At 34.5% G+C, this 13,130-nt stretch overlaps 1 protein-coding gene across 2 annotated transcripts; it reads left to right on the top strand.

The window, feature by feature from the left end:
- The first annotated feature begins 2,089 nt into the window (after positions 1 to 2,089).
- On the top strand, positions 2,090 to 12,864 carry LOC145602993 (CDP-diacylglycerol--serine O-phosphatidyltransferase 1-like). 2 transcript variants are annotated; one of them, XM_081659127.1, is made up of 14 exons: positions 2,090 to 2,190; positions 2,375 to 2,463; positions 2,788 to 2,992; positions 3,213 to 3,284; positions 3,372 to 3,431; positions 4,953 to 5,043; positions 6,582 to 6,636; positions 8,670 to 8,749; positions 8,879 to 8,995; positions 9,115 to 9,199; positions 11,216 to 11,307; positions 11,797 to 12,080; positions 12,197 to 12,285; positions 12,401 to 12,864. In XM_081659127.1, exons 3-14 carry the CDS (start codon positions 2,832 to 2,834, stop codon positions 12,526 to 12,528), a joined length of 1,314 nt encoding a protein of 437 aa, XP_081515253.1. In that variant the 5' UTR covers positions 2,090 to 2,190; positions 2,375 to 2,463; positions 2,788 to 2,831; the 3' UTR covers positions 12,529 to 12,864. The 2 variants fall into 2 exon arrangements, with proteins under 2 accessions (XP_081515253.1, XP_081515254.1); XM_081659128.1 differs by having other exon boundaries at positions 11,797 to 12,050.
- Positions 12,865 to 13,130: the final 266 nt, after the last annotated feature.

A 13,130-nucleotide genomic window follows, 5' to 3' on the forward strand; every position in this document is an offset into this window, starting at 1 on the left:
CATATTACTAAAGGCGAAACCAAAAGGGACACTTGGCAGCATGTTATTAAAAATTTTCCCTCTAATGATTCTTACTTTTTTCGTTAATAAATTATAACTTTATTAAAAAATTTGTATCGGATTATTACATTTTCTTTACATAAAATATAAAACCAAACTTTCTCTAAAATATTAAATTGTTCCATATAATATTTATATATGGCTATATATTGATTAAATTGTTCAATATGATTTTATAGGTAGCCTAAAAAAATAATGTTTCTAATAATTATTAAACGACCGTGCATCTATTGCACGGAGTTTAACCTAGTTAGTGATAATTTGAAACAAGCTGAACAAAAATGGCAATTAACATAGAATAATACTAGATTAATCTCGTGCGATGAACGATTTGAACAAATAAAATTTCTAGTTTTGTTCATTTTTATATCAAAATTATAAAATTAATTTCAAAATAAATAATACATCAAATCTTTTAAAAAAAGTAGAGCTTATAGAAAAATTGAATGAAGAAAGGGGTATACATGGAAGAGAAATTAAATTATTTATTTGGTTTTCAGTCACAACTGAAGAAATTGAGAGTGCTCTTTTTAGATCAAAAGTAGAAGTCTTTCGCTGTGACTTACTTTGATTATGCAATAGATTTTGCTTATTCTCTTCTCCCCGGATTCAAAAAAGTCTCGTGAAAAGGCGCCTCTTTCTGAGGAGAAATGGGAAAATGCATAGGGATGGTGCGGAAGCACGTAAGCATCCCGAGCAAGATAGATAGATCTTCCGTTTTGGTGCGGAAAGACAAGCGCTGAGCAAAATTCCCTCATGCGCATCTAGTGCAGTGTCTCTCCTACCAAACTTAGAAAAACACTAGATTAGTACCCGAAGCGTTGCACGGTGGTTGATTAGTAATTTTTCTAAATTTTTTTTTATCATTTGTTGTTGATAATTAACTTTCTACTCGTTATTAATTTTTTTAAAAAAATTGCTATATAATTATTAAAAAAAAATGTACAAAAATTGGTTATTATTTATGCTGCATCATAATGTAATATTTACTATGTTATTAAAAATATACTAAAATGATGGTTAGATTAATTATATTAAAATGTTGTATAATTCATTAAGCTTATACGTTTAGAGTGGAAGCTAAAAATGTGTACTTACTATACAAAAAAAATAAAAAATAAAAATAAAAATGTGTATTAATTTGTTCAAAAAAATGTGTATAATTAGCTACCAATATCTATGTCTATTTAATATTGTTGTATTATGAATATCCAAAAGGAGTATATACAATAATATTGATGTCAAATTCAAAGTTTCACACCTAATTCGTCCCAGTTTCTACATAGAAAAGACAAAAAAAAAAAAAAAAAAAAAAAAAATTGATGACATCATATGTAAAATTTGAAAGGAAAATTTTTAATGAGAGTTTGACACGTTAGCACTTTAAAAAATTGATGACATCATCAACTTTTTGTTTAAGTAATAGTTAATAGATGTATAATTTTTGAGGGAAAATTTTTAATAACAACTTGACATGTGTTTAGGATAGTGTCAGCGGTTGTTATTTTAGTACTACCTCCGTCCCTAAAAGAACGACTCATTTGGCCTAATTTTAGTCCCAAAAAGAATAACCCATTTGCATTAAAACACTCACCAATTTGCAACAATATTTGTGCAAAATTAGCTTCCCCATATAAAATTTTGATTTTCCATGTAATTTTATCACTTTCTCTCTCTATTTTTTACAAACCCTAGGTAAATTTATCTTTTCAATATACTTTTAGTTCTTTTTATTTAACTTTCTTAATAACCACGTAATCAACCCAAATGGGTCGTTCTTTCGGGGACGAAGGGAATATTAATTATAGAATTATAGATTATAGATAGATTAAGGGCCTGTTCTCTTACGTTGAAATTCAGTTCAGTTCAGCTGAGTTCAGTTCAGTCCAGCTCCTAATTTCCTTCTCTCATAAAATATTCATTTCAGTTCAGTTCAGCTGAGTTCAGTCAATGCAGTCCCTAATTAGATCTCCCAAGTCACAATTGACAAGTGAGAATATGTGAGAATCTTTCTCCTAGAGTCGTATGTTTTCATTTGTTTTCCTCGTCACTTTTATGCTCTACTTTTCTCTCTCCTCCGTTGAAGCGCATACTCCGAGCTTTCTCTACTCCATTGAACCAACTTCTGAGGTAAGCTTTTCTGTTTGTTTTGTAATCATCGAATATTAATTTCATAATCTAGGGTTTAATTTTTGATATTGGACTTGGTGGCTGATGCTCGATTGGTGCACCGTGACAATCGGGGAGGGGGGTTGGGGAGTATTGTGTTGGCTTATTTTGTGATTTGTGATAGAATTGGTGATTGATTACTCAGTTATCCATTGAAGCGCACTCAACTTTCTCCATTGAAGCGCAGTTGGCGTGAATCTAGTTCTTGTATCCCCCATTGAAGCAACTTCTGAGGTAAGTTGTTTGTATTTGTCATCATCATATCAAATATCTCTGAGATCGATAATTGAATCAAATATCCCTGAATCAAATTTGGTTGCTAATGTATTGCACAACACTTTAATGTTTGGATTTAACTTTGAAATCAGAGCTCTTTTCCCTCCTGCCCTGCCTCAGGGACGGGTCTGGGTGGGTGCCCTTTTGCTGATGATCGATTGGTGCACCGTGACAACCGGGGAGGGGAGGGGAGAGGAGTATTATGTCGGGTTATTATGTGATTTGTGATAATTGTTGAATGTATGAATGTACCTTACTTAATTTTATGCCTATTTATTCTAGGTTTTACTGTGAGAGTTACATATATATATATAAGCATCATATTTATGGAGGCTGATGGATCTAAGAGTATTAGTAGAAAAGGTACCACACATGCAAATGGTGGCACAAATGATTCGTGTGCCGATGATGAACTTGATCCCTGGACTGCTTGGGCTTACCGACCTCGGACAATAACATTGTTGTTCATTGGCGCTTGTTTCTTAATGTGAGTCTCTTTTGTTAAAAGTATCTGCTTTGTTTTTGATATACAATTGTTTTTTATTCTATGCTTAGAGTTGCTCTGTGTTTGATTTGGATGACAAGTTATTACAGTATTTAAGCTTGGTCCAACTGTATCAAGTAGCCCATGAAGTATGTTTCTAATTTGTGTGCAATTGTGTATATAATTTATTGGTTGTTTTTTGTATTTTTCTTGGGATTTACAGATGGGCTAGTGGAGCTCTTGATCCCGAGAGCAGCAGATCAGATGATGTTGATGTTGTTACTTCAGTCAAAAGGTACTTTGATGCATGCAACAGCATTATTCATTTCCCATTTATTCTTTATATTGCATGCGTAATTGTCTTGTTGATCTCGTTGTGCAGGGGTGTATGGGCAATGATTGCAGTGTTTCTTACTTACTGCCTGTTACAAGCACCTTCAACGTGAGCTTTCAACTTGCTTCTTTCTCCTCTGCAATATTTTTCCCAAATTTTATAACTCTAGATCTTTGTTTATTGTACAAAGCCTTGATAAAGAGAGTAGCTGTTGCATGTAGTATTATATCTATCTGCAGATTGTCTGTTTTACGCATGTACTTTAGATATATGAAGTTTATGCTACTGAATTTTTTCTAATATCCTGTGGATGAATTTATAAAGTTATTTCTTTTGGTAAGCCTGATTAAATACAAGTAAAAATGCTGATATAAATATAATATCTTTTTACATGTACCTAATTATCCATGTAGCCTTCCATGGTATATGCCTACGTCTTGTGGTAATGTCTATGCTTTACTGCTGCACAAGGAAGCTATTTTGCTAGAAGATGAATCATATGAAAAACTTGGAATTTAAGAATTTTTTTTTGAGGTTTGAGTCAATGAGATTGTCTAAACATGATCACAGATTTAGCGTTGTTCCTGGATCTTGTGAACATGAAAGCTTGTTTTTTCAAAAGTTACCATCTATTGAGTACAAGTGATGGCTTTTTGTCTCATCTTTTTGTTAGCTAGTAGGAAGATTTTCACATTTGTCTGTGTTTTTCTTGCACCAAAGGAATACTTACCCTGTTTTTGTTGTGGATTAATTTCATGTTTTGCTTGGCTATATGTACTTTCTAAATTTATTCTCGTATTTAATTGTTTTTTATCCCATCAATGTTTCGTGAACTGTATTGTTTTCCTTTGCTAAAGTTTTCTCACACCTTTATGTTTTCTACTTCAATGTTTTAACCACTCTTGTAAAACTCTCTTGAATTTTATCCTTGATTCTCTTTTAAAACTCCCCTAATTTTTCTCAAATGCTATGTCATTTACTTATTTTACACTCACCTTTTTTTAAACCATGTTAAATGATGATTTTGTTATGTCCTTTTCTTGATATCGTATGATTCCTTATGACGATCCATGTTAGCCGACCCTAAATCATTTTGGGGACTAAGGCTTTGTTGTTGTTGTTGTTGTTACTTGGGCATATGGGTTTTCTGTAGTGAACCATGGAAATTGATGTGTGTGAAATGGGCCACATGGCATGACTAAGGTACTCCAATTAACCTAGGAATGGACAGTAGCATGCAAGTAACTGAAGTAAGGGCTTACTCTTGTGTTTTTCATGATAGCAAATTGCTAATGTCTGCTACCTGGTTATCTAAAAGCAGTGTTAGGAATAATGTAGTAGGATAAGCTCCAAAAATTGGATTACAATCCCTGAATTTAATCTTTTCTCCACTAGTCTACAAGACTTGATAAACACTTGTGTATGTGCAAAAATATTGAGTTATTATGTTTTATCGCTTTTATGTACTTATCTGCTTTTATCTAATCTGGTAGAAACACCTCAATTGTATGTTGAGTTGTTTCAGTGATGTCTGCTTTTATCTCTCTCTCTCTCTCTCTCTCTCTCTCTCTCTCTCTCAGTTGGTGTGTCTGTGTTTGCATAGACTGACCAGATTCGTACTTTATGCAGGGTCCTTATACGACCACATCCTGCAATTTGGCGCCTAGTTCATGGAATGGCTGTCGTTTACCTTGTTGCTCTGACATTTTTGCTTTTTCAGGTGAATATCACTTGAACATACAATAAAATCTCTTTCTTTTTAATGAGTTGGTTCTTTTGGATCAATTAGCTAGTATGCAGTTTTATGCTTTATTTCCTATTAGTCCCGATTGTATTGGTGTACATATTTGGGATTTGATTTATGAAATTCTTACCCATTAACAATATTTTCACTTAATATGATAATAATCTATTCCCTCCGTTCCAAATAAGTTATTTCATGAACATTTGCTTATTTATGGTCTCCAAGACCACCTTTGATGACAACAACAATCAAAACCTTAATCCCAAAGATGGGGTTGGTACACAAATTAAGATTTTGTCTCATGCACTCGCCAACCATGATCTTCTCCTTCCATTTTAGTGTTTGCATAATCTCCTACAAACTCAACTCTTCTTGTCCTTAACTCCTTCCCTCCAAGTTATCTTCCTCTTCCCCTTCCTCTTTCAAGATTTCCTTGATCCCAAACCTCTACATTCCTTAATTACTGGTGTGTATTCTGATCTCCACTTGACATGCCAAAATTAACGGGACCGGTTTACCCTTATTTGATCCTTACTGTTCACAAATCCAACTTCCCTCCTAAAAATTTCATTTCCAACTTTATTCTTTATTTAGGTGTTCTCACACATCAACATACACATCTTTGTTTCTTATTATCTTTCTAGTATGATCCTTCCTGAATGCCCAACATTTTGACCCATATTCGATAAAAAATTTCCCTTACATTCAAATTTATGGTACGGTGTAACGTACCCAATTGCTACTCTCCATTTGAGCCAGCTGGACTTAATCTTTTGAGTTACATCTTGTTCACTTTCTCCATTCTTATGCAAAATCGACCCAAGGTACTTAAAACACTTGCTCATGGGCACCTCCTTACCATCCAACGTTACTATATATCCCCACTTGACTTCCTTATATACTCGCTGTGGCTTAGTCTACACTCCTGAGACTCTTAACTTTTGCCTCAATTGCTCTGATTTGGGATTAACGGCAACTCTAGTCTCAACCACCATTTATATATTTAATTTATGTGATTAATTATTAATAAAAATCATTAAGTATGTATATTTTGAAACTAAAAGCAGACTCTTTTCAATCAAGTTCCCAAATGATAATGTTTCTTCTTGTATACCAGTAGTAAAATATATTGTAAAAGCAGAGGTAGTAATTAATTTGGGATGGAGGGAGTAATTATTATAAAGCGTAATTTGCAGGGAGATATATGGAAAGAACGGCAAGGGAGTCCATTAACACTGTAAATAATTAAGTTATTTGGTAGTAGAAAATGCAATAATACCAATTTAGTCCCTTTAAATTTTTTCTTTTGATCCCTTGCATGGAAAGATCTAAGGGTGTAATACTTTTCCTTTCCTTTCCAACACCCCACTCCTAACTTAGAGTGGGCAAAGAAGCTTCATCTTCTGGCTTTCCTCCTCCCTTCTCATCTGCCAATTATATACAGAATAACAAGTTTTCTGGTGTTCATGTAACTCATCTTAATGTTAAGTATTTTGCTGAAACAATTATTTCAGAAGCGTGATGATGCTCGCCAGTTCATGAAATATCTTCATCCAGATCTTGGTTTTGGTAAGTTGTCTGTACTTATCTTCTCTTTTCCTATTTCATGGGAATTTTTTTTACTCTGGTATTTGGTCAGTTGTAAAATGAGTAAAATCATGGAAAAAATCGTATTTCCTATGATTCTTTTTTATTCATTAGATTAGTCAATTATGGGTTAAAGAGGCAATTAACATCGTAAAGTGTGGTGGAGTCAAGCTCACTGCTTATGCCTTTAAGACTCCTTCAACTAGCTCCTTGTAAAACAATCTAATCACCTCTAGAATATGTGCATCATCCAATTTTTTGTCTGAATCAATGTGCTGATATAGTTACCGAGCTTTAAAATAGGTTTTGATCTGATAATTGAAACTCATTACCATCTTATGATTGATATCAAGAAAGCACTTGCTATGTTATCCTTTTTGTCTTTTGGTATTCTTGAAGTTGCCATGCTAACAAGGTTTGGGTAGTAAACTGTCAAACATATATAATCTATGCAATTTGGATTTCCTTTGCTTAGTTGATAAATATAGGCTTTTCTTTCTAAGTAAAAGGAGGCACATGTGTTTGGAGTTAGTATGTGATAATGTAGTGTGTTTGATCTGCCAAAAACAGCTTTCATTGTTGAGTCAGGCTCTGGATTGTAGCCTGAGCACTACTATTTACACCTACTGTTATCAGAGTGTTAGCTTTATCACTCAGCTTAGTCTGTTGAGGTTTGAGGCCAATGGCCTGGAAAATGCAATAAGGATTGTTCTTTCCTCATCATGTTTATTTGTTCATTTGTGCTGCCTTGCCCCCTATACTATAATAATCGAAGTTTAGAGAACCTCCCAATCGTATTTACTTTGATTTACAGCACCCCCCCCCCCCCCCTCTTTTTCCCTCTTCGCCTCTCTAAAAGGGCATGGAAGGTGATTTTTGTTCCTTGAATAAAAGATCATATGCAAGTTGTTATCCTTGTGAGAGTTTAGCTAATATTTTACTCGAGAATGTTGCTGAAGTATCCGATATTATCTTTTACCATCAAACGACATTTTGCCCAAGTGTTTTAGTCCAGAGTATTGTATGTTACCTATTGTAAATTTCACATAGGACACAAGAGCACTACATCATGAGGGTTGCTGTAAAGATGTGATTACATGCATGTTATATTGCTTTATTTGAAAAATAAAAAGTCAATGGTGCTGATGGTTGGAAGAAGAGGGAAGGATTGGTTCCAATCAAATAAAGGATCCAAAGAAATGGAAGCTGTTCCAATCAAATAAAGGATCCAAAGAAATGGAAGCTAGCAAATTCATCCATTCACACCCTATTCTGTTCACAAATCTTTTGTTCATCTACCATTTTTTTATATATATATAGAATATAGATAAGATGGTATATGAACACCATGTCTGTGACATAAATATCACAGTAAAACTCTCCTACATCTTCATCTTGAAAAAGTAACATAAAAATGGATATTTGTTTTATATATTGCAGCTTTTCCAATCATAATATAAATCTTCCGAAGGGATTTACCAGGATGATCAATCTGTTGCACATGTTGACATTGTAACAACCTTGGGCTTCTCTTTGTACTGAAGCAGAGTTCTTGCCTCTTCATAATTCTTGATTTTCACTTAGGAAAGCATGTGGGTGATCTGTTCGATTTGGGTAGAGTGACCAGGCTTGTGTTGCTGGTTGATAAAAGGTATCAGTAGATAAGGTGCATATCAAGTAACCTCATTTGGCCTTTTCAATTGGTTGTTTAGGTCTGTTACTATCTTTGTCATTAGTTCTGACTTCTGAATCTATGACCTTTCACCTATTAATCTAGTTCATATTGTCATAAGTTATTTGTATTAGTATCTTCTAAAATTTAGTGACAATCATGTCTTAAAATTATCCGTTTTTTGTTAGTGGGTGTGCTTGTGTAGGAATTGCTGTGTTAAAGTTTGAAGATTAGCTGTGGCATACTGGCATAAATTCTGTAGGACCTCTGTAATCTGTTGACAATAAATGCTTTTACAAGTGCTTAAATTTCAGTTGGTGAATTATTTTGGACTGTATTGCAGAACTTCCTGAACGATCATATGGTTCAGATTGTCGAATATATGTTCCTGAAGACCCCAACAACAGGTTTAAGAACCTTTATGTATGATAACTCCTTTCACATCTATCTTATTTGGAAATATATTTTCCTTGTTTCCCTACCATGTGCTTCTTCTTTAGCCTGCACCATCATTCATGATACCAGTGTTTTAATGCTCGAGTTCTTTCATAGGCAACAATATTTGACGAATTTTTCCTTGCGCACATTCTTGGATGGTGGGGCAAGGCGATTATGATTCGGAATCAGCCCTTGCTCTGGGTATTATCCATTGGATTTGAAATGATGGAGGTAATTATTCTGAAGAAGAAAAATAATCTCCCCTGTTACTTGTTTGTGGTGCTGTTCCTGTTACAGGGAAACAGTTTGGGTTGTTATGTTATGATGTTGACTCTTGCTGTTCTTTTCAGCTAACCTTCCGTCATATGCTACCAAATTTCAACGAGTGTTGGTGGGATAGCATTATTCTGGACATCCTGCTCTGCAATTGGTTTGGTTAGTTATGGGAAAAAAATTTCTTCACCCCTGTTCAAGCTTGTGAGAAAATAATTTAAGCATTCATGTGTTGATTTGAATTGATTAACAACTGTCCTTCCTAAATCCATTTATGGTCTATAAAATGGGGTGCTCACAACAGTTTGCATTGAAGGTTATTATGTGAATTAAACTTCAGTTTAGGCGTACCTTGTGAACTACCTTAACATACAAGATTACCAAGTGAAAATTCCTAATAAATTTATTTTTGGCATGAAATTCTGAATATTAAAGCCGAATCATGCAAAAAGTACATGAACTCATTTCGGGGAAAAGGCTAGGTTGGGACTTTTTGCCAACCAGAGAGATTTTCTTTCTATTGTCTGTTCATATGCTTGGCAAGCTGGACCAAGCCTCGTGCTTTTCAGGCCATCACATCCATTTTCAGAAGTCTTTTATTAACTATATTGCATGGGAACACTAGCTTACTAATTAAGCCATCTGTTACATGGCTTACTGAACTAGGCATTAAAAAATTTCCCTAACCTTGGAGATGTTCAAAGTTTCATTTATAGGACTGTAGAAGTAAAAAAAAATTACCTCCTTGCTTTTGGTCTCTTGAGATGTGATTCAGGACTAGACTACTGCTTCTACAGATAACAAATGTGGTGTGCCCAGTAATAAGTTGCTAAAGAAACAAGAGATGTAAAGCTTATTCATGCTTGATTTCTTCTATTTGCTAATGCCTTGTAGGAATCCATAAGCCTTAATTTTCTATCTTGTGTTCATCTCAGAAATCTTGTCTCCATTTCTTTTTATTTTTGGAATTTGGTAATTTTTTTCACTGTAGACAGACAAGTGAATATATCCTCCATCCCATTTAACAAGGAAGTCTTACTTTTGCACAGTTAAGGTTTGTGCTTCAACGTCCTCAAAATAGATACATTCTGAAATACTCTCAAAATGCCCCCCCCCCAACCCCTGATGTCAAAAGGTATTACTATAGACATGTTTCGACTTTCGAGTTTTCTTCACAAGTTTCTGCCCTAGAATCATCATATAATTAATGGAGGAATATCTACGTAAAGCCGTGATCTTTGCTGATCGAAGTCAATCAACTCGCCACTAGAGCAAGATATTCTTTCTCTTTCTTCGGGTTGGATCTGACAGACTATCACTCAATTTGCAGGCAGATTTGTCATGATCACCTATATTATTTTTTTGGAATCCCCTCTCCCTCTGCTCAATTCGCAGTTGGATTTATCACTGCCACCTATATTATTGTTCTCTATATTTTCCCTCTATCTCTCAATTTGCAAGCATATTCTTCCTATTTACCATTATTTTTTTCCTTAAATTTTCCTCTACCGCTCAATTTCTTGGCAAGTTGGCAGATTTGTCAAATTAACCATTAGTTCTAATTACTTTCTCCATCTGGACATGTATTTGATTGCTTATTTAAATCTTTTTTTAATCATTGGCTTTAAGTGATGGCTGACTTAGGAAAAAAGGGGAGGGGGGAAGATATCATGCATTTTCCCGGGTTTCCTATCTTCTTCTTCCTCTTTTTATTTATTATTATTATTATTTCTTTATACGAAACGTGATGTTCCAAATACAAGTATACAACTTATAGCATGTAATATTTTTTTATTAAATATTTAGTAGACATTTCCTTGTTTCCTATATTTTGGGACTTTCTGTTTTCTTGTTTCCATTTTTTTTAGCATCGTGTTTTAATGTCCATGATTTGGGCATACGTTTTAGAACTCATGATCCTTGTAAGCTTTATAGAGAGAAATTGAACCAATTTCTAGAGATAAATAATGAGTATGAGTTTTCTCCACCCCTTTGTGTAGTATGTATGTTTATGATCTATGAGATCATGAAATCATCAACCTAACAGTTATAATGTAGTCCCAAACTTTTCTGATGTTTTTTAAGATTTCAATGTTGAGATCTATGATCTATCAGTATTTACCTGATTAGTAGTGTATATTATGGTGTACTTAGTTCTTGTTATGATCTCTTTTGCAGGTATTTGGACTGGTATGCGTACTGTGAGATATTTTGATGGAAAAACTTATGAGTGGGTTGGAATAAGCCGCCAACCAAATATCATTGGCAAGGTATGCCTTATGTTGACTTAGTGAAAGTGGGATTATTGTTGTTAGGTTATTGGAATCAAAGAATACTGTTATTACTTCTTCCATAGCTATCCTGTAGGATAGCATTTACTGGAAAAAAAAAATTCTTCCTTATATTGGGAAATAAGTCCAATTTAAATTGAGATTGGGCTGTGCAGCCCCTATTTCAGAGTTCATCCCAAGGCAGATTATGCCCACCAGTCCACCACTCACCACTCCCTAATCACATGTAGACATAATCCCTTAGGAGTCAGAGTTATGCCTGTGCTTCAGGCAGGCTTTGTAATTCCATGTATATTTGTTTTTTGTCTGAGATTTCTGTGGCCTCTGTTTGCAATCTTTCACTCTGCTGAAAAATCCTTTTAAGTGATAATTTTCCTGCTCACAAAAATGGGTCATTTTCAAAGAACCTTGTTATAGCGACATGTCAACTTTGTGGTTAAGAGACCATCCATTTCTTGAATTCTGCAGGTTAAACGTACTTTAGGGCAGTTTACACCTGCACGGTGGGATAAAGATGAGTGGCATCCACTGCTTGGTCCTTGGCGTTTTGTACAAGTTCTCTTTCTGTGCATTGTGTTTTTGACAGTGGAGTTAAACACATTTTTTCTCAAGTTCTGTCTTTGGATTCCTCCCCGCAATCCCATCATCATCTACAGGTTGATTTTATGGTGGCTAATTGCTATTCCAACTATACGAGAATACAATTCATATCTACAGGACAGGTATACAAATCCTTCCTTTTTATGGCCTAGGTAAATTTCGATTAGTTCCTAAATTTTCTTATTTTGAAATCATTTATCACATGATAAGTAGCTAAAGGCTACCTTTAAGGCATATCACATTCTCTTCTTTCTTTTTACCCTTACAGAAAACCAATAAAAAAGGTGGGGGCATTATGCTGGCTTGCCTTGGCTATCTGCATTGTCGAGTTACTCATCTGTATCAAGTTTGGACATGGTGTGTTCGCTAATCTATGGCTACTCAATTAGTAGATGAGCTATTCAGCAGTTTTGCATTGAAATTTCCATTATCGTAGTTTCTTGATTCTTAATATATTTCTTTGGTTTTCCAGGATTATACCCAAATCCAATGCCTCTGTGGCTGGTGATTTTTTGGACGTCGTTTGGTGTAGGAATTTTGATATTTTTGTTGACATGGACTTGGAAATTGCAAAAATATTCAGAGAAGAAGAGACACTAATTTACATTACATGAGGATTGTGGGGATGGTTCATGCCTTAACCTTTCTTGACTTGTAGCTGTTTGACTGTAAATACCTTTTTTTTTCCCATGCAATTTGTAAATGCTCATTGTTTGAACATTAGATCACAATTTTCCTTTTAGAGGTATTTTTTCAGGTCTTGAAGAGTAATAGGTTAATATTTTTCTTCTAATCTAGGTTGTGGATATGTCTTGTTCCATTACTAATTTTGGTCATTTTGGTTGTATTCTTTCATTTGTCAGCGTTGTATTGTACAAATGAGCACTATTTATTTGAATGCCCTACTCCATCTGTTTAATGGAGAATTCTCGGTTATTTGTGTTTGTATTGAGGTAGTTAAAGGGTTTTCAGCTTGGGTTGTAGCTAATTGTGGACATTGATATATCTATGCACTCGTCAGATAACGACAACTCGCACCAATAGTGGCACTGACTGGCCGAAGATTGAATGCACAGCCAGGCCGCCTCTTCAGGATTGTGATAAACAGCACACACGCTTCAGATAACCACAAGTACAATTCAAACATTATATAGCTTATAATTATATACAGTAAAATTTTTCTGGTACCTAATTGTATCAAA

Source organism: Chenopodium album, chromosome 21 (genome assembly GCF_948465745.1).
Source record: "Chenopodium album chromosome 21, dcCheAlbu1.1, whole genome shotgun sequence".
NCBI classification, from domain to species: domain Eukaryota; kingdom Viridiplantae; phylum Streptophyta; class Magnoliopsida; order Caryophyllales; family Amaranthaceae; genus Chenopodium; species Chenopodium album.

Coding starts and splice junctions, on each gene's coding strand:
- LOC145602993 (XM_081659127.1), top strand. CDS start 2,832: ATGGAGGCTGATGGATCTAAGAGTATTAGTAGAAAAGGTACCACACAT. Junction 8,996..9,114: donor TTGGATTTGAAATGATGGAG/GTAATTATTCTG, acceptor TGTTCTTTTCAG/CTAACCTTCCGTCATATGCT. Junction 9,200..11,215: donor CCTGCTCTGCAATTGGTTTG/GTTAGTTATGGG, acceptor TCTCTTTTGCAG/GTATTTGGACTGGTATGCGT.